This window comes from Nomascus leucogenys, chromosome 8 (assembly GCF_006542625.1).
Source record: "Nomascus leucogenys isolate Asia chromosome 8, Asia_NLE_v1, whole genome shotgun sequence".
Lineage (NCBI taxonomy): Eukaryota > Metazoa > Chordata > Mammalia > Primates > Hylobatidae > Nomascus > Nomascus leucogenys.
Window position 1 is genome coordinate 4,272,482 of NC_044388.1, and position 21,043 is coordinate 4,293,524.

The 21,043-nt window shown below is 37.8% G+C and overlaps 1 protein-coding gene across 1 annotated transcript in view; it reads left to right on the top strand.

Moving 5' to 3' along the window:
- The window catches only part of RPAP3 (RNA polymerase II associated protein 3), a 45,108-nt gene continuing 24,065 nt past the window's right edge, over positions 1-21,043 (top strand). Inside the window, exons 1-9 of the mRNA XM_003252248.3 lie at positions 1-110; positions 3,200-3,358; positions 4,452-4,592; positions 8,310-8,432; positions 9,929-10,056; positions 15,698-15,819; positions 17,128-17,198; positions 18,329-18,454; positions 19,430-19,557. Of these exons, the coding sequence (XP_003252296.2) occupies positions 3,203-3,358; positions 4,452-4,592; positions 8,310-8,432; positions 9,929-10,056; positions 15,698-15,819; positions 17,128-17,198; positions 18,329-18,454; positions 19,430-19,557 (995 nt within the window). The 5' untranslated portion in view covers positions 1-110; positions 3,200-3,202. The remainder of the gene's footprint in view (positions 111-3,199; positions 3,359-4,451; positions 4,593-8,309; positions 8,433-9,928; positions 10,057-15,697; positions 15,820-17,127; positions 17,199-18,328; positions 18,455-19,429; positions 19,558-21,043) is intronic.

Consider the following 21,043-nt stretch of genomic DNA (forward strand, 5'->3'; position numbering starts at 1 on the left):
GCTTGTGGGGAAGCGCAGGAGGCGGGGCTTTGCGTGAGTCACTGCCGGGCTCGGCGTGAGTCGCTGCGGGGCTGACGGGGCGGCAGTGGGGCGGGTTACGGCCTGGTCAGGTGAGCGGTTGTTGAGGTTCTCGCTGCCCGGAGCAGCGTAGGAGATCCTTGGGGTGGCCGGTGGGAGGAGGGGTAGCAGTTATGGGTACCGGTGAGGCGGGGCGGGCTAGGGCTGGCGGTGGAGGCACGCGTTGAGGCGGCGCGTCGGTGGCCAGGGTAGCGGCATCTCGGGGCGCGCGTTCCCGGAGGGGCTCGCCCCCGCAACCCGGGCCTGCGCGCTCTGCTTTGCGGGACGGACCCTCCACCCTGCTGCGATTTGCAGTGCTCGGGAAGGCAGAGCCGCCCTCCAGCAAAGGCCGCGGTGGGGCCCGCCCCCTTGCGGCGTGGGTGTGCGGTGTTCGCCGGGACAGCGGGTGTGAAAGTGATACCCCAAGCGCTGAAGTTTCTGATTGCTGGCTCGCGCCCCTGCCCCATCGCAGGGTCCCTGGGAGAGTTTTTGGGCCTGCTCGAGCAGCCGCGGTGATGGGTGAAATGGAAAAGCATCTAACCCCCGTCAGCATCTCACTGACTTGTTGCACTTTTATTCATTTATTTGAGTTCCCAACAAAGCGTTGTACTAGTTTTGTTTTTGAATGAGATGTACATATGTGATCAAACATGGACACTGCCTGAAAGAAGCTTAAACCTAATTTAGTTGTTGAGGCTACGAGTCAGAAGACCTATCTGCATCTGCAACTGTCCCTTCTTAGCGAGGTATTTTTCATTGTCCTAAACAAATGTTTTTCTAATTCCGTCTCTCTCCCTCCCTCCTTACTTCTCTCTCCTCCCCCTCAAGCTTTGAATCTTCTCCCACCTTTTTGGAGATTTTGCCCCATCACTCATCCTTTTTCCTGTATCTTTTACTTTGTTCCTCTTCCCCCAGACTATGCTCAAGAACAAGTCTTATATTATCAAAGGCAAATGTACTCTAATCTCCATATAATCTCATTTCCTTAACTCATTTCATTCCCCCTCTCCTTTTTTTTTGCCCCAGGCTGGAGTGCAGTGGGCCTATCACCGCCCACTGTAGGCTCGATCTCCCGATCCTCCCACCTCAGCCACCACGCCTGGCTAATTTTTGTGTTTTTGGTAGAAATGGGGATCTCGAAGTGTTGCCCAGGCTGATCTCGGAACTCCTGAGCCCAAGCTCTTCCCCCTGCCCCCCAACCTGTGCCTCCCAAAGTGCTGGGATTACAGGCATGAGCCACCACGGTTGGCTTTCCACCCTTTAAAAAAAATCTCATTGAAGCTCTGAAAAGAGGTCAGGCGCGGTGGCTCACGCCTGTAATCCTAGCACTTTGGGAGGCCGAGGCGGGCGGATCACTTGAGGTCAGGAGTTCGAGACCAGCCTGGCCAACGTGGTGAAACCCCGTCTCTACTAAAAAAAAAAAGAAATACAAAAATTAGCCGGGCGTGGTGGCCTGCACCTGTAGTCCCAGCTATTCGGGAGGCTGAGGCAGGAGAATCACTTGAACCTAGGAGATGGAGGTTGCAGTGAGCTGAGTTTGGGCCACTGCACTCTAGCTTGGGCGACAGAGCGAGACTCTGTCTCAAAAAAAAAAAAGAAAAAAAGAAAAAAACAACAACTCTGAATAGTCTTTATATGACTAAATATAATGCACTTTCTTTCCCTCTGTGGCATTTGGCACTGCTAACCTCTCTCACTTTCTTCAACTCATTTTTTTGTCATCTGTAACAGTACACTCTAGGTTTTCCTTCCAGCTGTCTAGGTGCTACTGCCTACTTTTTTCTTCGTTGGCATATCTTTCTCCGTTTAGTGTTCTCCAGGTTCACCCCATTCCCCAGTTGTCACAATGGTTAAACATGGCCACATCCTTGATTCTAGCTTCTACTTTTATGCTAGTGACACTGGAATTTATCTCTATGCCTATATAGCTACCTACGGGATATCTCCTCGCCCCATTAGCACTCAAATTCAGCATATCCCAAACAAATAATCTGACTTTCCGTTTGCCCTCCAACTTTGATGCCTCTTTTCCTTTTAACATTGTATTTCTTGACTCAAAATGGCATCAGTAATCTTACCAGGGTCCCAAGCCAGAAATCTAGGCCACTGTTTGAGTCTTTCTCTGTTCTCCAACACCTCAGTCTAGTCAGTCGTCAAGTTCTTTTTATTTTGCTACCTTGATATTTTCACATAACTTTCAGAATATAGATTAGACCTCATGGCCTGCCATTTCAAGTCTGTCCCGTGTCCACCTCTTTAATCTTCTTTTCCTTCATTCTCCCTCATAATTCCTCACTCTGCCTGCCCACTCCTCCCTGTTAGTCACTTGGCGGGCCCCTTTGAAATCCAGCTAAAGTTCCAACACCTCTGGGGACTCCTTCCTTGACTCCACCACCCTACCATCTGATCCATGCCGATTTTTTTGCGGTCAGTTCCATAGCATCTGTATGTACCTCTCACACAGGGTTCTCAACCAGGGGTTATTTTACCTCTCAGGGAACATTTGGCAGTGTCTGGGATTCTTCGTTGTCACAATCCATGAGGGGAAGGGATAATCCTGGCACCTAGTTGGTAGAGGACAGAAATGTTGCCAACCATCCTACAATGCACAGGACAGCACTCTTACATTTTTTGGCCCAAAATGTCAGTAGTCCCAAGGCTGAGAAACCCTGCCTAACATATTTTGTTACTAGTGCTTTATATATTTTTTTCTTCTCCACTACACAAGGGACCTTGTCTTGTTTTTGCATCCCTAAATCTTGATTCAGGGCCTTTCTTCTATAGTAGAAGTTAAATGTTGGAAGAAAAAGAAATAAAGGAGGTAATTGCTCAACTCCAGAGATGAGCAGCCTGTCTGCTACCACAGGCTACTTGATAATTTCAGTGATTTTTCTCCCCATTACCTTTCTTTAATGTTGCCTTTCATGGATGCTCAAACTTGTCTATTTTTCATTTGTTTGTTCAGCAACCGATTTATTTTAAAAATATTATATTGATTTTTCTTTATTCAGCATCAGTTGGCTGTCTTCTGTCCATGTATCTTGGCCACCTATGAAGTGGTAAAAGATAATTAGCTAGCTTTCAGAAAAATAAACCAAATAGGCCTATTCTTATCAGAGGTTGGTTGTTCAAAATTCTGCAGGCCATGATGACTTCAGCAAATAAAGCAATCGAATTACAACTACAAGTGAAACAAAATGCAGAAGAATTACAAGACTTTATGAGGGATTTAGAAAACTGGGAAAAAGACATTAAACAAAAGGATATGGAACTAAGAAGACAGAATGGTGTTCCTGAAGAGGTAAATTAAGAATTCGTAATTAAGATCCACCAAAACTATTTTTATAAAAATAAAGCATAACTTTTAAAAATGTTTTGTGAAAATACTGAAATTGAAGTGATTTGCTTCACTGTCAATTTTTTTTTTTTTTTTTTTTTTTTTTTTTTTTTGCGATGGAGTCTCGCTCTGTCACCAGGCTGGAGTGCAGTGGCGCAATCTCGGCTCACTGCAACCTCCGCCTCCTGGGTTCAAGCAATTCTCCTGCCTCAGCCTCCTGAGTAACTGGGACTACAGTCGTGCACCACCATGCCCAGCTACTTTCTGTATTTTTTTTTTTTAGTAGAGACGGGGTTTCATCATGTTGGCCAGGATGGTCTCGATCTCTTGACCTCAAGTGATCCACCCACCTCGGCCTCCCGAAGTGCTGGGATTACAGGCATGAGCCACCATGCCCGGCCCACTGTCAGTGTTTTTAGAAATTCTACTTTTCAAAAGGTCTTTGTAATAATTAAATATATTACCATATTTTAAGGCTTAGTGAATAGTTACTGAAGGGATGATCATGTGATAATACTTAAGAGGTAAATAAATGACTAGCATCATAAAATATGTAGAGGTGTGTGTGTATAAAAATAATATGTGTAGTTATATACTAATGATATATTAACATACCATATTGGCATAAAAATGCAGATAGTACCTAGGTTCAACCAAAAGTTTTTCTTAAGACAGTGCATTTAAATATGGCTGGGTTTTTCATACTGTACATAATATGGAGGCAGTTCAGTTTGTCTTTGCACTACTGCTGGTTCATTGTACTAAGGTTGAAGATAGGTCGTTTTTGAAGTTTGAATTTAGGATTGCAAATTAAAGGTATAATTAGAATTTCTAGGTAATACTTTTTTCTTGTGATTGAACAATGTTCAACACTCATCAAAGTATGAATTAAACTTTTCAAGTATAATTATTATAAGTGAAGGTGGTAAATTGGTCTTTTTAAACACTTTAAAAAATTCTTAGAAGAAAATATAGTGAGAATTTTAAACATAGCTAGTTATACAAAGAGTAACAGAGCATAATACTTACAACTTTGTGTTTTTTTTTCCCTCGTTAGAATTTACCTCCTATTCGAAATGGGAATTTTAGGAAAAAGAAGAAAGGCAAAGCTAAACAGTCTTCCAAAAAAACCAAAGAGGAAAACACAAAAAACAGGATAAAATCTTATGATTATGAGGCATGGGCAAAACTTGATGTGGTAAGTTAATCTAGTCATTTGCCTCTTAATATTTGAGTAAAATTTTCTGGGAGTTAGCTGATAATTGTGGGTTAAGTGAAAAATAATGTAGAATTATGGCCTGTGTCTTTCTCTTATATATGATTTTATGTGGAATAAACAATTACATAGCTCTTTAGTTAATGAGATAATTTTTTTTTTTCTGACATCCTCTTTCAGCGAATGGTGGCTAAAACAGCCAGGATTTTATTTTTTCTGTCTTTTTACAAAAATTACTATTTACTTATTACTATTTATTTATCCAGTGTCCTCTTCATCCAGTTTCCTCTGGTGGTTACATCTTTCTTAGCTGTAGTATACAGTATTAAAACTAGGAAATTGACGTTGGTACAGTGGGTGTATGGTTCTATGTTATTTTATCCCATGTGTAGGCTTGGATAACCCAACCGCAATTAAGATACAGATATATGGCACCTCCACAAAGATTCCCTTTTTGCCATCCCTTTATAGTTATACTGCTCCTCTCTTCGCCACCTTCTCTAACCCATAAACAGTCAGAATTCTAAGGTACTCCCAGAAAAGAATGACTGTGCAGATGTCTTTGTCGTAAACTGAAGGACCTGTAGAAATCTGCTAAAAGAGAATGCCTTTGTGTCTAGTCTTAGGACTGGGGCTGTGTGACGATAAACATAGGCCTGTCTTGATCCTAGGAAGTTGGGCTTCTTTACCCTTCTAGACTGGGATAGCAGATGTGTGTCCTCCCATCTCCCAGATGTGATACACAACATACTTGGAGAATCACCACCAGTGCTCTGTCTTACAACCCTTTACCAGTGTTTCATGCAGCCACTGTCATGTCAGCCTGCGAAAGAGAACCTGTTGCCCAGCCCTATTCTGCACTCTGATCTACTTTAAGGGTTGATTTGGTTAGGGGTATGTATGTTGGGGGATGTGATAACCAACTGATGAATTTGGAATATATATTCCTCTTTAGTTTTTAAACAAGTGTTTATTATATAATATTTGATTCATACCAAAGAATATGTAGAGTTATATGTTCTAAAGCATAGTAATAAAATGAATACATGAGCCTTCCTTCTAACTTAAAGAGAATTTTTCCAATATCATTGAAGCTACTGGTATTCTCCTTTCTAATCCTATGTTCTTTTCTCCCCTCTACTCCCAGAAGTAACCGCTGTCTGATTTCTGTTTATTATTTTCTTTGCATTTTTCTGTTTAACATTTTTACTGAGGTATAATGTGCATCAAGTCCAAAAATCTTAAGGGTGCATCTTCCTGAATTTTTACTCAAGTGTACACTTGTGAAACCACTGTTCGTATCAAGATATAGAACATTCTGGGAGGCTGAGGCACGAGAATGGCTTGAACCCAGGAGGCGGAGGTTGCAGTGAGCCAAGATCACACCACTGCACTACAGCCTGGGCCACAGAGGGAGACTCTGTCTCAAAAAAAAAAAACAAAAACAAAAAACATTTCCAGCCTCTCAGAGGCCTTCCTTTCAGTAGATGACCTCTGAAAAGTAGCCACTGTTCTGACCTCTCATACTGTAGATAGTTTTGGAATTTCATATAAATGTATTATACAGTATGCATTATTTAAGTTTGGCTTCTTTTGCTGTCGTTATTTGAGATCCATATTGTGAGTAGCAGCAGTTCTTTTTCATTGCTGACCAGAATTCCATTGTGTGGATGTGTCAATTTGTGTATCCATTCTCTTATTGATAATACTTTTGTATTGTTGGCGGTTTGGGGCTATGACGAATAAACCTGCTGTGAACATTCTTGTATTTGTCTTTTGGTAGATATAAGCACCCTAGAGGGGATTTGCTGGGTCATAGTTGATAAATACATTTAGTTTTAGAAAATACTGTCAAACAGTTTTTCAAATTATTTGTGTGGTATTTTTCTTAATAAAACTAAGGCTAATTAAGAGAGCGCTGGGACTTTTATGTAGTTTGCCATCTGCTTCAGGATTGTCCCAATATAAGAGAAGTAAAATTTCGGGTCTTGAATTTATCACTGTTGGAACTACTTTCTGAAAATAGAATTTATTCTCAAGTTCATGTAGCCTGTCTTCATTTTTTGTGTGTGTGTGACTTTTTGTTATATAGCCTGTTCCTTTTCATCAGTTGGTGTCTTTTTATAATGCCCTTTCCTGAAAGGCATCATCTCAGATGATTTCTTATAGAGATGTTTTCTACACAGGCATTTACTCATTCAACAGATATTGATTGAGCTCCTGCTGTATGTGGACAATGCCATCAAGATTGTACTGCATAGCTTGCAGTTGTCATTTTAGTGTCTGTATACAAGATATAGTTGTTTAATTCCCATTTCATTCTAGTTCAGATCTGAGCAGCTGCTTTTAGTGTTCTGCTGCTGTTAGTTTTCTATACATGTCAGCATAGCAGGGTTGGATAATCCTGGCTACAATGTTGGTAGGCTGGTGGTATTTCTAGAATCTTCATGCTAAAACACATAGCTAAATTTTAGTCCATGTTTCAATGTTCATTTAATGAAACTATGCATAGTTTTTTTATTTTTATAAGCAATTTTTTTCTTACGTAAATAACTTTAGTGTTTGAATGCAAAAAGAATTTTGTTTACAAAACAAAATAAAGTTTGTGTTTAAATGTGCGTTAATGAACTCTAATGGTCATCACGGTGGCTCACGCCTGTAATCCCAACACTTTGGGAGGCTGAGGCGGGCAGATTGCTTGGGCTTAGGATCCAGACCAGCCTGGGCAACATGGCAAAAGCCCGTCTCTACAAAAAATAAAAAAATTAGCTGCGCATGGTGGTGCATGCCTATAGTCCCAGTTACGTGGGAGAGCGAGGTGGGAAGATGGCTTGAGCCCGGGAGATGGAGGTTGCAGTAAGCTGACATTATACTACTGCACTCCAGCCTAGGCAGCAAAGCCAGATGCTGTCTCAAAAATAAAATAAAAATAAAATCCTACTAAAAATCATTGTTTTATCATATAAAAAATAAGAGGAAAATTCTGGTGGTGGTCTATGAGATTATTTATTACCATGAAAGTAGTGTGAGTCAAAAGAGATTGAGAATCGTGGGACTAGCACATTTTTTATTTTTCCTTTAGTAGAGGCAGCTGTATTTTGGAATACATTGAGAGACAGTATAACATATCAATTGAGGGCTCTTGGAGGAAGTAGACTTGGTCACTTACTAGCTGAGTGACCTTGAATGAGTTAACTAACTTTTGCATTTCAGTTCCCTCAAGTGAAAAACATGGGTAATTATACCTTCCTCATAGGTTATTGTGAAGATTAGGAGTTAATGTGCTCTTTTTTTGTTTAAAATAGCAGTTTTTTGTTTTAAAATAAGGAAGAAAATTTTTTTTTAAACTTTTCTGCTACTGGGTGCTAATTATATTAGTTTAGGGCTATTTGCAAACTTCCTTTAAGCCATAAGACCTAACTGCTAATAGTTTGTGATTTAGGGGTGATTTGTACAGTCTATTGACTTAGCTTTATGAGTTCAAAGTCAGATTCTTGGTTTGGATCTTGGTTTTCTAAACAAAGGCATCTTTTTCTCTGGATATAATCTTAACAATGAGAGATTTGGGTTGCTTTGTAAGCCTGTAGGTCCTTAGATTGTAACAATTTACATTCATTTGAGTGTATTTTTTCAGTATGTCTTTTGTTTTTTCTCCTAATTGTATAATTATGACCCCTGTTTTCCTTCTTTTGATTTTAGGACAGTATCCTTGATGAGCTTGACAAAGACGATAGTACCCATGAGTCTCTGTCTCAAGAATCAGAGTCGGAAGAAGATGGGATTCATGTAGATTCACAAAAGGCTCTTGTTTTAAAAGAAAAGGTACTAATTAGTTAGGTTTTGTTTTTTTTCAGGTAAGCAGGAGATGTTGAAAATCATGTGGATCCTGAAGTTTCTTGAGCATAGTTGTAGTAGGTGTTTAAACTTTATGTTGTTATTGGCTACATCCCTCTCTGGAGGCATTGTCACATAGTGGCTAGGAGTACATGCTCTGGAGCCAAATTACCTGGGTTCAGATCTCCGATAAGTTCTTTAAACTTCTGAACTTCAGTTTTCTCATCTGCAAAATGATAATAATAATATTACCAACCTCAATGGGTTCTTATGAGTAGTAAGTGAACTATTTTATGTAAAATGCTTGGACCATACCTGGAGTTGTCCAGTGTTTTTAGTAGTAGATTGAAGTAACTTGAAATTAGTGTGTGATTCTTGGCATAAATATTATATTCCACTCCTGGGTATCAAAGGCTATCTTTGGTTACTGTTTGGAATGTTCAGTATCTCCCTGAGGGATGCCTCATTATTATAAAACCAGCTATATTACTTTCACAAAGGTGGAACTCTTTTCAGATTAAATTCTATGCTTTTTTTGGGTTACATTTCTGTAGGTTGGCTTGTCAGTAAGGAGTATAATGCTGGGTGTTTTACTCATTTTTCTGCCTGGGCTCTTGGGTTGTGCCCATACAGTGACCATGTACAGTTACCCTTGAACAGTGTGGGGTCAGTGCCTCATGCAGTAAAAAATCTGCATTAACTTTTGACTCCCCAAAAACTACTAATAGCTTACTGTTGACCGGAAGCAGTATGGATAACGCAAATAGTTGATTAGCACAAATTTTATGCATTATATGTATTATATACTGTATTCTTACAAAAAAGTAAGCTAGAGAATAGAAAATGTTATTAGAACTTTTTTTTTTTTTGAGACAGAGTCTCGCTCTGTCGCCCGGGCTGGAGTGCAGTGGTGCAATCTCGGCTCACTGCAAGCTCCGCCTCCCGGGTTCACGCCATTCTCCTGCCTCAGCCTCTCCAAGTAGCTGGGACTACAGGCGCCCGCCACCACGCCCGGCTAATTATTTGTATTTTTTAGTAGAGACGGGGTTTCACCGTGGTCTCGATCTCCTGACCTCGTGATCCACCCACCTTGGCCTCCCAAAATGCTGGGATTACGAGCGTGAGCCACCGCGCCCGGCCGTTATTAGAACATTTTAAGGAAGAGAATGTATATTTATTTATATAAATATATTTCACTGTTTAGAAGTGGATCATATAAAAGTCTTCATCCTTGTCATCTTCACATTGAGTAGGCTGAGGAGGGGGAAGGGGAGGAGTTGGTCTTGCTCTCTCAGGGGTGGCAGTGGCAGAACAGGTGGAAAAGGTGGAAGGGGAGGCAGGCACACTTGGTGTAGACTTTTATTGAAAAAAATCCACATTTAAGTGGACCCATGCACTTCAAACCTGGGTTGTTCAAGGGTCAACTGTAGTGAATTTCAGAATTTGTAAAAAAGATCATTTTATATAATTTTCTTTTCTTTCAGGGCAATAAATACTTCAAACAAGGAAAATATGATGAAGCAATCGACTGCTACACGAAAGGCATGGATGCTGATCCATATAATCCCGTGTTGCCAACGAACAGAGCGTCAGCGTATTTTAGACTGAAAAAGTAAGAACTTTCTCTAATGTGTGTGAATGTGAATGTCTTATATATATATGGAGACTTATTTAAAAAAGTTTGGAATAAAGTGTGGAGGACAGATTGAAAATGTATTGCATTTTCTTTTCGACTGTAAATTCTTATAGCTCACTCCTTTTTATTGAATTATTTTGTTTAAGCCATTTTAAACATCTGGTGCTAAAACCTTGTTCCCATAGCTCACTTTACTGAGGTATTCCTCTAAAAATTCATTAATAGTGTTCTTTTCTAATTCACAAAACTAAAAAAGTTAGTTGGATATTTTTAGAAATTAATATCCCGTCATTTTGAAAAACCATTTATCCACTATTTAATCTAGAGAACATTTATTATGGAAAACTTAAAATATGTTTCAACATTTGTTTGTCTTTAAGTCATACTGACTTTTAAAGTAAATAATGTGGAAGAATATAAATGTGGTATTGTCTTATCACATGCAGATAACCAACCTATCATAGGGGTTTTTTAAAAAGATAAACACCATCAAGGAAGACATTCTTATTGTTTTAATTATTTGGAAACACAAATTTTATTGGTGTCTGAGTTTTTACTATTTAAATAACATTTTTATGTCTTTGAAACTCATGATATTAATCTTCTAAAAATTAGGGGAATATTTACATTTTATAATATTCGATATCTGCAATGTATGTAGCATATACATACATTGCAGAGAATAGTTTAAAATAAGCCTATATAAGCACCCCTCTCAACTTAAGAACCAGAACATTACCATTATTTTTGAAGTTACCTTGATGCTCCTTTCTGTATCCTGTCCCTTGCCTCCCTCCCAGTTAAGCTCTATCTTGAATTATATATTTGTCATCCTTTTGATTTAAAAAAGGTTTATTATATATGTATATATTCCTAAATAATATATTGTATAATCTTGCTTATTTTTGAGCTTAAAAGTATATCATACTGTGTGTAGTTTTCTGTGGCTCACCTATTTCTCTATTATATTTTTATCATTCATTCTTGTTTTGATGCTTATAGCTCTAGAGCTCTCATTGTAGCTGTTATATAGGATAATTTCTTTTTAGAAATATACCGTTGTGTGTCTGTTCTTGTGTTGCTGGATTGTTGGTTCATTCCCTTCTTCCTTTTTTTTTCTCTCTCTCTCCCACTCTTTCTTCCCTCCTTCTGTCCCTCTTTCTTTCTATTGCCCACCTTCTGTCCTTTCTTTCCTTATTTCAGCAATGCTATGAACATTTTTGTACATGTTTCTTGGTGTTGGGTCATAAAATGTGTAGATGTTCAGCTTCACAGGATGATGGCAAAGGTAGTTTGTTGTTACACAGTTGTTACAAAGGTAAATGGATGAGTTTACATTCTCATTAGCAGTGTATAATAATACCTATTTCCTACCCTTACCAACATTGATATAATTGGGCTTCTTAATTGTTTTCAATCTAGTGGGTGTAAAATGGCATTTCATTGTGTCTTTGAAATGAAATTTTGCACTTCTCAACTATTAGTAAGGTTTTCATTTCTCAACTATTTGTAAGGTTAAGCATCTTATATATTTTCCACTTTTTTTTTTTTCTTTTTTTTCCCTGTGAAATGCCTATTTGGTGTTTGGCCATTTTTTTTTTTTTTTAGGGCTTTTCCTATTGATTTATTTTGAGAGTTCTTTATTCTGGATAACTAATCTTTTGGTCTTTTTCATAATAACTGTCTTCTCTCAATTTGTAGCTTATCTTCTTTATGGAATTTTAATGAATATCAACATTCAATTTTAATATATTTCAACTTCTTGATTTTTTAAAAGGATTAGGACTTTATAAAATAATTTGTTCAAAAAAATAGTTTGCTGGTTGAGTTCATAATAGTCTCCTCTAATTTCTTCTAAACATTTTTAAGACTTAATTTTCACATTTAGGCATTTTCACATGTGCTGAAGGTTTTTCCAGCTCTATTTTTGGAATAGCCCTACTTTCCCCTGTGGATCTGCCATGCTACTATTGTCATATGTCATGTTTGCCGAGATCACTTTCTCATCTCTGTGTTCTTTACACTGGTCTATTGCCTGTCCTTACATCCATTCCACACTATCTTTAATTATTATAGCATTGTAATTGTAAGTCTTAGTATTTAGTGTACTGCATATTCTCCTACCTTTTATTATTCAGGAATGTCTTGGGTATTCTTGGACTTTTACTCATCAATATAACTTTTAGAATCATCTTCCCAAATTCCTTAAAATATCCTGTTGGGATTTTGATTAGAATTGCATTAGATTTATAAATCAGTCTGGAGAGAATCATATTATATGTTTTTGTACTTTATTATAGATGAATGTGAAATATCTCCACTTAATATTTTCATTAATGTCTTTGAAAACAGTCTTACAATTTTTTGTATCTGTGTTTGGTAGGTCTTTGTTAGATGTTTTGTTTGTTTGTTTCTTGTTGGTCTCTCGTAGTCACCTTACTAAACTTGTAATACTTCCAGCAATGTCTCTAGATTGTTTTGAGTTTTCTTTTTGGACCATCTTATCATCTGAGAATAATTTCAGGCTTTTGCTTTGTTTCTAGTCCTTATGTTTCTTTCTTGTGGAACTGCATTGGTGAAGACCTCTATGTAATACCAAGAAAAAGCAGTGATAATGGGCATTCTTGTTTCTTGCATTAAAGGGAATGCTACTAATGTTTCACCATTAGGAATTATAGGCATACCTTGTTTTATTGTGTGTCGCTTTATTGCGTCCACAGATACTGTTTTTACAAAATGAAAGTTTGTGGCAACCTTATATCAGGCAAGTCAAGCAACTCTATTGGTGCCATTTGTCCAACAGCATGTGTTTATTTTGTGTCTCTATGTCACATTTTGGTAATTGTTGCAGTATTTCAGATTTCTTTTATTATAATTGTATCTGTTATGGTGATCTCTGATCAGGGATCTTTGATGTTTCTATTGTAATTGTTTTGGGGAGCCATCAAGCACACCCATATGTTCTTGTGCATTCTGTCTGCTTCATTGACCAGCTGCCGCCGCCCCATCTCTCTCCTTCTCCTTGGGCTTCCCTATTCCCTGAGACACAACAGTATTGAAATTAGGCCAGTTAATAACCGTACAGTGAGGCCAGGCATGGCGGCTCACACCTGTAATCCCAGCACTTTGGGAGGCCGAGGCGGGCAGATCACTTGAGGTCAGGAGTTGGAGACCAGCCTGGCCAACATGGTGAAACCCTGTCTCCACTAAAAATACAAAAAATTAGCCAGGTGTGGTGGCGCACGCCTATAATCCCAGCTACTCGGGACGGTGAGGCAGGAAAATTGCTTGAGCCCAGGAGGCAGAGGTTGCAGTGAGTTGAGATCAGGCCACTGCACTCCAGCCTGGGCGAGAGAGTGAGGCTCCGTCTCAAAGCAAACAAACAAACAAACGAAACCCTACAGTGGCATGTAAGTATTCAAGTGAAAGGAAGACTCACAGATCTCTCACTTTAAATTGGAAGCTGGAAATGATTAAACTTAGTGAGGACGACATGTGGAAAGCCAAGACTGACTGAAAGCTAGGCCTCTTGTGCCAGTTAGCCAAGACGTGAATGCAAAGGAAAAGTTCTTGAGGAAATTAAAAGGGCCACTCCAATGAACACAAATAATTAAAAGCAAAAGAAGCTTATTGTTAATAGGGAGAAAGTTTTATTGGTCTGTATAGAAGATTAAACCAGCCACAACATTCCCCTGAGCCAAAGTCTAATCCAGTGCAAGGCTCTAATGCTCTTCAATTTAGTGAAGGTTGAGAGAGGTGAGAAAGCTGCAGAAGAAAAGTTGAAAGCTAGCAGAAGTTGGTTCATGAGGTTTAAGGAAAGAAGCTGTCTAAAAAGTGGAAGGTGAAGCAGCAGGTGCTGATGGAGAACCTGCAGAAAGTTATCCAGAAGATCTAGCGGAGGTAATTGATGAAGGTGTCTGTGTTAAACAACACATTTTCAGTGTTGACTAAACAGCCTTCTGTTAGAAGACAGTGCCATCTAGGGCTTTCACAGCTAGAGAGAATGCCTGGCTTCAAAGGACAGTCTGATTATCTTGTTAGGGGCTAATGCAGCTGGTGACTTTTAAGTTGAAGACAGTGCTCATTTACCATTCCAAAAGTCCTAGGGCCCTTAGGAATTATGCTAAATCTACTCTGCCTGTGCTCTACGAGTAAAGCAACAAAGTCTGGATGACAGCACATCTATTTATGAACTGTTTTACTGAACATTTTAAGCCAACTGTTGAGACCTACTGCTTAGAAAAAGAGATTCGTGGGAAGCCGAGGCAGGCAGATCATGAGGTCAGGAGATCGAGACCATCTTGGCAAACACGGTGAAACCCCGTCTCTACTAAAAATACAAAAAATTAGCCAGGCGTGGTGGCGGGCGCCTGTAGTCCCAGCTACTCAGGAGGCTGAGGCAGGAGAATGGCGTGAACCCAGGAGGCGGAGCTTGCAGTGAGCCAGATCGCGCCACTGCTCTACAGCCTGGGCAACAGAGCGAGACTCTGTCTCAAAAAAAAAAAAAAAGATTTATTTCAAAGTAGTGTACTGACAGTGGACCTACTCACCCAAGATCTCTGATGGAGATGTACAAGGACATGAATGTTGTTTTCATGCCTCCTAACACAATATCTGTTCTGCAGCCCATGGATCAAAGAGTCATTTTCAATTTCAATTCTTGTTATTTAAGAAATAGATTTCATAGGCTATAGGGGTCATAGATCGTGATTCCTTTAGTGGATCTGGACAAAGTAGATTGAAACCTGGAAAGGATTGACTATTTTAGATGCCATTAAGAATGTCCATAATTCATGGGAGGAGGTCAAAATATCAGCGTTAACAGGAGTTTGGAAGAAGTTGATTTCAGCTCTTATGGATGACTTTGAGGGGTTCAAGATTTTAGTGGAGGAAGATGTGACCGAATTGCTGCACTCTTGTATTCAAACTTGAATGATCAGTTGCTTCTTATGGATGAGCAAATAAAGTGGTTTCTTGAGATAGAATTTATTCCTGGTGAAGGCGTCGTGAACATTTTTGAAATGACAACCGAAGATTTAGAACATTATATAAACTTATTTGATAAAGTGGCAGAGTTTGAGAGGATTGACTCCAATATTGAAAGAAGTTCTATTATGTAAATGCTATCAAACAGCATCACATGCTACCACCACCACCCTGATTGTTCAGTAGCCATCAACATCAAGGCAAGATCCTCCAAAAGCACAAAGATAAATATTCACTGAAGACTCAGATAATTATTAGCATTTTTTAGCAATAAAGTATTTTTTAATTAAGGTATATACATTGTTATTTAGACATAAAGCTTTTGCACACTTACTAGATTACAGTATAGTGTAAATAAAACTTTTGTATGCACTGGAAAACCAAAAAATTTGTGTGACTAGGTTTTTTGTGACATTTACTTTCTTGTGGTGGTCTAGAATCAAATCCACAATATCTTTGAGGAATGGCAGTATTGCTTTTATTATGCTTAATTAACTAAAAGGAGGTGGGAAAAATGCCTTCACTGGGTAAGTAAATTCGATTTTCAAGGATTTCAGAAACAAAGTTTGAAGTTTTGGGTTAGTAAATTCGTTTTATTAACTTTATTTATTTTAATGTTTTTAAATTGCAGATTTGCTGTTGCTGAGTCTGATTGTAATTTAGCAATTGCCTTGAATAGAAGTTATGCAAAGGCTTATTCCAGACGAGGTGCTGCTCGATTTGCTTTGCAAAAATTAGAGGAGGCCAAAAAAGGTATTTTCTAGTCACTATTTAAAAAAGTCTTTAACAGTGTTACCTAACAGATGCTATATAGAGAATACTGAGTAATCACAGTTACTACCTTCAGAGAGCTTTCTGTATTTGAACAAAGGTCATTTTTGCCACTGAAATGGTATCTTGATGTTTTTAAGAAAGAATGCATTATTTGCCACCAATCAGAATTTGGTTCAAATTCTCATGTTACTAAGTACTAGCTATGTGACCAGTATCTCCCCTGATTTTCAGTTTCTCATCTGTAAAATAGGCATTAAAATGTCTTGTTGGCTTTAGTGAGGCAAGAGGTAGTGTGTTTAAAGCTCATAACACATTTTTGTTCACTTGTAAATTCTAAGCCTTCTGTTATTTCATAAAATAGGTTTGTATATTATAAATCACAAAATCTGAATAAAGCTGATATTTAATTGGATTTTGCTGCTGCTTAGGTTTTTTTTTTTTTTGAGACAGAGTGTTGCCTTTTCACCCAGGCTGGAGTGCAGTGGTGTGATCTCGGCTCACTGCCACCTCTGCCTCCCGGGTTCAAGTGATTCTCCCTGCCTCAGCCTCCCAAGTATCTGGGATTACAGGTGCCCACCACCACGCCTGGCTAATTTTTGTAATATTAGTAGAAACAGGGTTTCGCCATGTTGGCCAGGCCGGTCTTGACTCCTGACTTCAGGTGATCTGCCCACCTCGGCCCCCCAAAGTGCTGGGATTACAGGAGTGAGCCACTGCGCCCGGCCTGCTTCTTGGTTTTATGATGTACAACTTATGATAGCACGTATCCTTCCTGAGGCTGGTGGAAGATGGTTTGTCATAGGATTTTTTCTGCCCTGGGGGAGAAGAAGAAAGTACAGTGGCTTGGCTCGGCACAGTGGCTTACGCCTGTAATCCTAGCACTCTGGGAGGCCAAAGTGGGAAGACTACTTGAGGCCAGGAGTTTGAGACTAACCTGGGCAACGAGGAGAAAACCTGTCTCTCCTAAAAATACAAAAATTAGCTGAACTTGGTGGTGTGTGCCTGTAGTCCCAGCTACTCAGGAGGCTGAGGTACAGAATCACTAGAACCTGGGAACTGGAGGTTGCAGTGAGCCAAGATGGGGCCACAGCACTCAGCCTGGTCAACAGAGTGAGAATCTGTCTCAAAAAAAGAAAGTTCAGTGGCCTCATGATGGCATTTCTTTGTTTCTCCTTTATTTTGCTGTAGGACAGTTGCCTAATTGTCACAGGCAACAAAAGATTGTTTTGTACAGGTTTTAAAATATTACCTATCTTTAAAAATTTTTTTATCTTCTCTTTTACTTAGATTATGAAAGAGTATTAGAACTGGAACCAAATAACTTTGAAGCAACAAATGAACTCAGGAAAATCAGTCAGGTAAACTGTAGTTATTTAAATTAAGTGTGTTACTTATGACCTTTATTTGAAGAAGTAAAGCTTTTTGCATAGATTTTGTACTATAGATTTCTTAATATTGAGATTTTCTAATTTTAATTCTTTGTACTATAGAGTTTTACTACATGAATTTGCAAGCTAGAGGGAGTGTAATGGTATTTAAAGACCCTTGATTGTTCTAAAAGTTGCCTGAGATCTTTAGAACTACTACTGCTTTACTCTTTCCCAGATGACAGAATTATTATTTTTTTATCCCACTGATTTTCTTCTTTTTTGGCTTATGCACTGATTGAAACATTGAGAGAAAAGTGACAGTGATTGGGGAAAGTGTGCTTTTAAATATTACCATTACTATTGCACATAAGATCTGGTAAATACGTTAACTTGGTTATAGTTGTGAACTGTATTATATATTTTTAAAATTTTGCCTTAGGTCAAATAATGACTGTGAATATTGAATTTGAGAAGTTTGGTGATGTGTAGTTGTAATGAACTGTTATGTCTGAAAACAGCTCCTAAAACAGTACCTGGCCCGTATAGAAATTCAATAAATATTTGTTGAATAAATGAGCAACTATTTTTAATGGATGCTACCTATTTATTTATTTAAAATAATTTCAACTTGTATTTTAGATTCAAAGGGTACATGTGCAGGCTTTTTACATGGGCATATTGTATGATACTGAGGTTTGGGGTATGAATGATTCCGTCACCTAGATAGTGAGCATAGTACCCAATAGGTAGTTTTTCATCCCCTCCACTCCCCACCCCCAGTGTTTCTCTCCCCAACAGGTAGTCTATAGTGTCTGTTGTTTCTGTTTATGTCCATGTGTACCCAATGTTTACCTCCCACTTTTAAGTCAAAACATGCAGTATGTGGCGTTTGATACTAATTTTAATTGAAATGAGGAGCACATTAAATTTATTATATACTTATTTTACATTTTACTTTAATAAGTAGAAAGATTTTGAATTAGAGTAGAAAATGTTATTTTGATTGTTTAAAATGTGGCAGAAATTCTACTGTATTTGAGGTATTTATGTTTTAAGGTCAAATATATATGCATCTTGCATTACTTTGTTTTATTTTAGCTGACTGCTATGTCTCCTAGGCTTTAGCATCCAAAGGAAACTCATATCCAAAGGAAGCTGACATAGTGATTAAGTCAACAGAAGGAGAGCGAAATCTAATTGAAGCACAACAGAATAAGCAGCAGGCCATTTCAGAGAAAGATCGGGTAATCCAAAGCTATCCCAACATACAATGTATATCTTTTGCTGAGTGTTGATTTATTTCTTGTATATCAGTTAATTTCTTTCTTCTCTAATATTAAAGTTTTGCTTGAGTAGGAATTGGAAATTAAATGCACTAAAGCCTCTGGGACCTACTAATTCAAAATTTGGGTAATTGATGACTTTATATATAAATTAAATAACTATAGAAACACTTAAGTTTAGGAAACTACTTTTGAATGTTTTATTATATATTTACATATATATAGTTATAAATTTAACATAGAAGTTAATTACAATCCATTCTTATAATGTAGTTTTTTCATTAATTCACTCTGGACTGTTTCTGATTGAAATTCCTCTACTAATCATGAGTTGAGGAGGTTTAGTTTATTTATAGCCTTTCCTGGACCCACAGAGGATTCCTAATCAATAGTTATGAAATGATTATTGATTGTGATATTTGACTGACTGTAAGTAAATGTTATAGTGAAATCAGGTATACAAATTCCAATACAGTTGAATTTATCTTATATTTGGGCATATTAAAGTTATTGAAGAGTGGGCTTTATAATTCTGGTACTGTATGCTTTCACAAAATTTATTTGAGTTATGAAATCCTTTTGTACAGCTTCTAATGTAACTTAAGACAGTATATTATTTGGACCTTTGTTAAAATAGGTTTTTAAATTTAAGCTTTGTGTAATATGTAATTAATGGAGTAATAGTGAATGCTGCAAAGTAATATAGTAGTATACATGTTTTTCCTTTTTAGTACTGAAAAGAGAATAATGCCATTAAAAAAGAAACAACCCAAACCAACAGAGTTTAAAACGTGTCTCATGGGCCAGATTTTTAACAGTATTCTTTCCTGAAATACTGTTGGTGAATATCCTTGCAGTGTTTCATAAGATTTGAATTCATTTATTTTTTTTCAATTTTTTTTTTTTTATTCTCCATATTTCTCTACAAAATAACAGGGGAATGGATTTTTCAAAGAGGGGAAATATGAAAGAGCAATTGAATGCTATACTCGAGGGATAGCAGCAGATGGTGCTAATGCCCTTCTTCCAGCTAACAGAGCTATGGCCTATCTGAAGATTCAGAAGTAAGTATTGGTTACATTTTAGTGCTTTTCAGGATACAAATTTACAATAAATTGGTAAATTTTTACCATAAGTTACCCAACATGCCAATTATGGCGTGTTAGGTTAGCTAACATGCCAATTTATGGTAAATTTAAGTAAATTAAAATTTAATTTATATATTTTTGAGCATTTAAATTAAAGTGAAATGAGAGAGGAAAAATAGTGTGTGTGTGTGTGTGTGTGTGTGTATGTGTGTGTTTATGTACCTGTGGTATACATAGTTCCAGGCACAAGGTGTGTATTCAGTAGATGTTCTTGTTAATATTTTCCCACTTTTAAGTCTGGCATTACAGAGTTTACCAGTTTTTCTCTAGTTGCTTTACGTATAGTATTCTGGATCTTGATTAAATATTATTTTTCACTTCAGAGCCCTTTGGGCAAAGTCTTATCTGGAAATGTTTTATATACATACATGTATAACAAAAGGGAACTGCTGTCATTGAAACTGCTGATTAATAACATATGTAACAAACATTTGATCCTACATTAACCAGCTTTTTCTGGATGTGCCCAAGTTGGACAGTCAGTAGAATTATATCCGATGGCAGAAACTTAGACTTAGACTTTGTTTCTCTTGTTATACTTTACACACTAATGCCAGAGTTTTAAAAAGCCTGTAAATAGTATAAATAGGAATTCAAAACTTCTTCAGTGCCATGAATTCCCCTTTAGCTGTATGTTGAACGCTTCTCAGAATATTTTTAAATGCTTAACTGTACAACTAGGATTACAAAGGAAACCAATTATATCAAAATATAGTTTTGAAAATATTAAAAATTGTGATATAGTAGTATATTTGCTTTTTTATTAACACACCTCAAAATGAGAAATTACATTTAAAATACAGGCGAGTGCTGTATTTTATGCTCACCGATATTCAGAATTACAGTGCAAATTTAACCTGCTGCTTATTTGCAGGTGATTGTACTGTATTTGAAAATACATTTAAAATACAGACAAGTTAATGTTAAAAAAATTTTAAAGACATGATTGTAAGGTTTCAATAAGGACACTAAATTTTGGGATGGTCCTTGACACATCTTCCACGTACTGATGAACAAGCAAGTGTGGATAGGGAATACCTGAAGCAATATTAGATTTCCAATGTGATAACACATGCCTTAGCTCTTTGTCTTCTGAATAACTACTAGGGCAGAGTTGCCCAACAGTTGCCAGCCTTGTCACAAGAGTATCTATAAACCAGACACTGCAATCACATGCAAATAAGCAACAGGTTAAATTTTTACTGTAATTCTGAATAGTGGTGAGCATAAGCAATATTTTGAGATACCAGTAACAGTTGTAATGTGATATGGAAATATCTGATTTTTTTTTTTTTTTTTTTTTTGAGACATTGTCCCCCTCTGTCACCCAGGCTGGAGTGCAGTGGTGTAATTTTGGCTCACTGCAACGTCCACGTCCCAGGTTCAAGCGATTCTCCTGCCT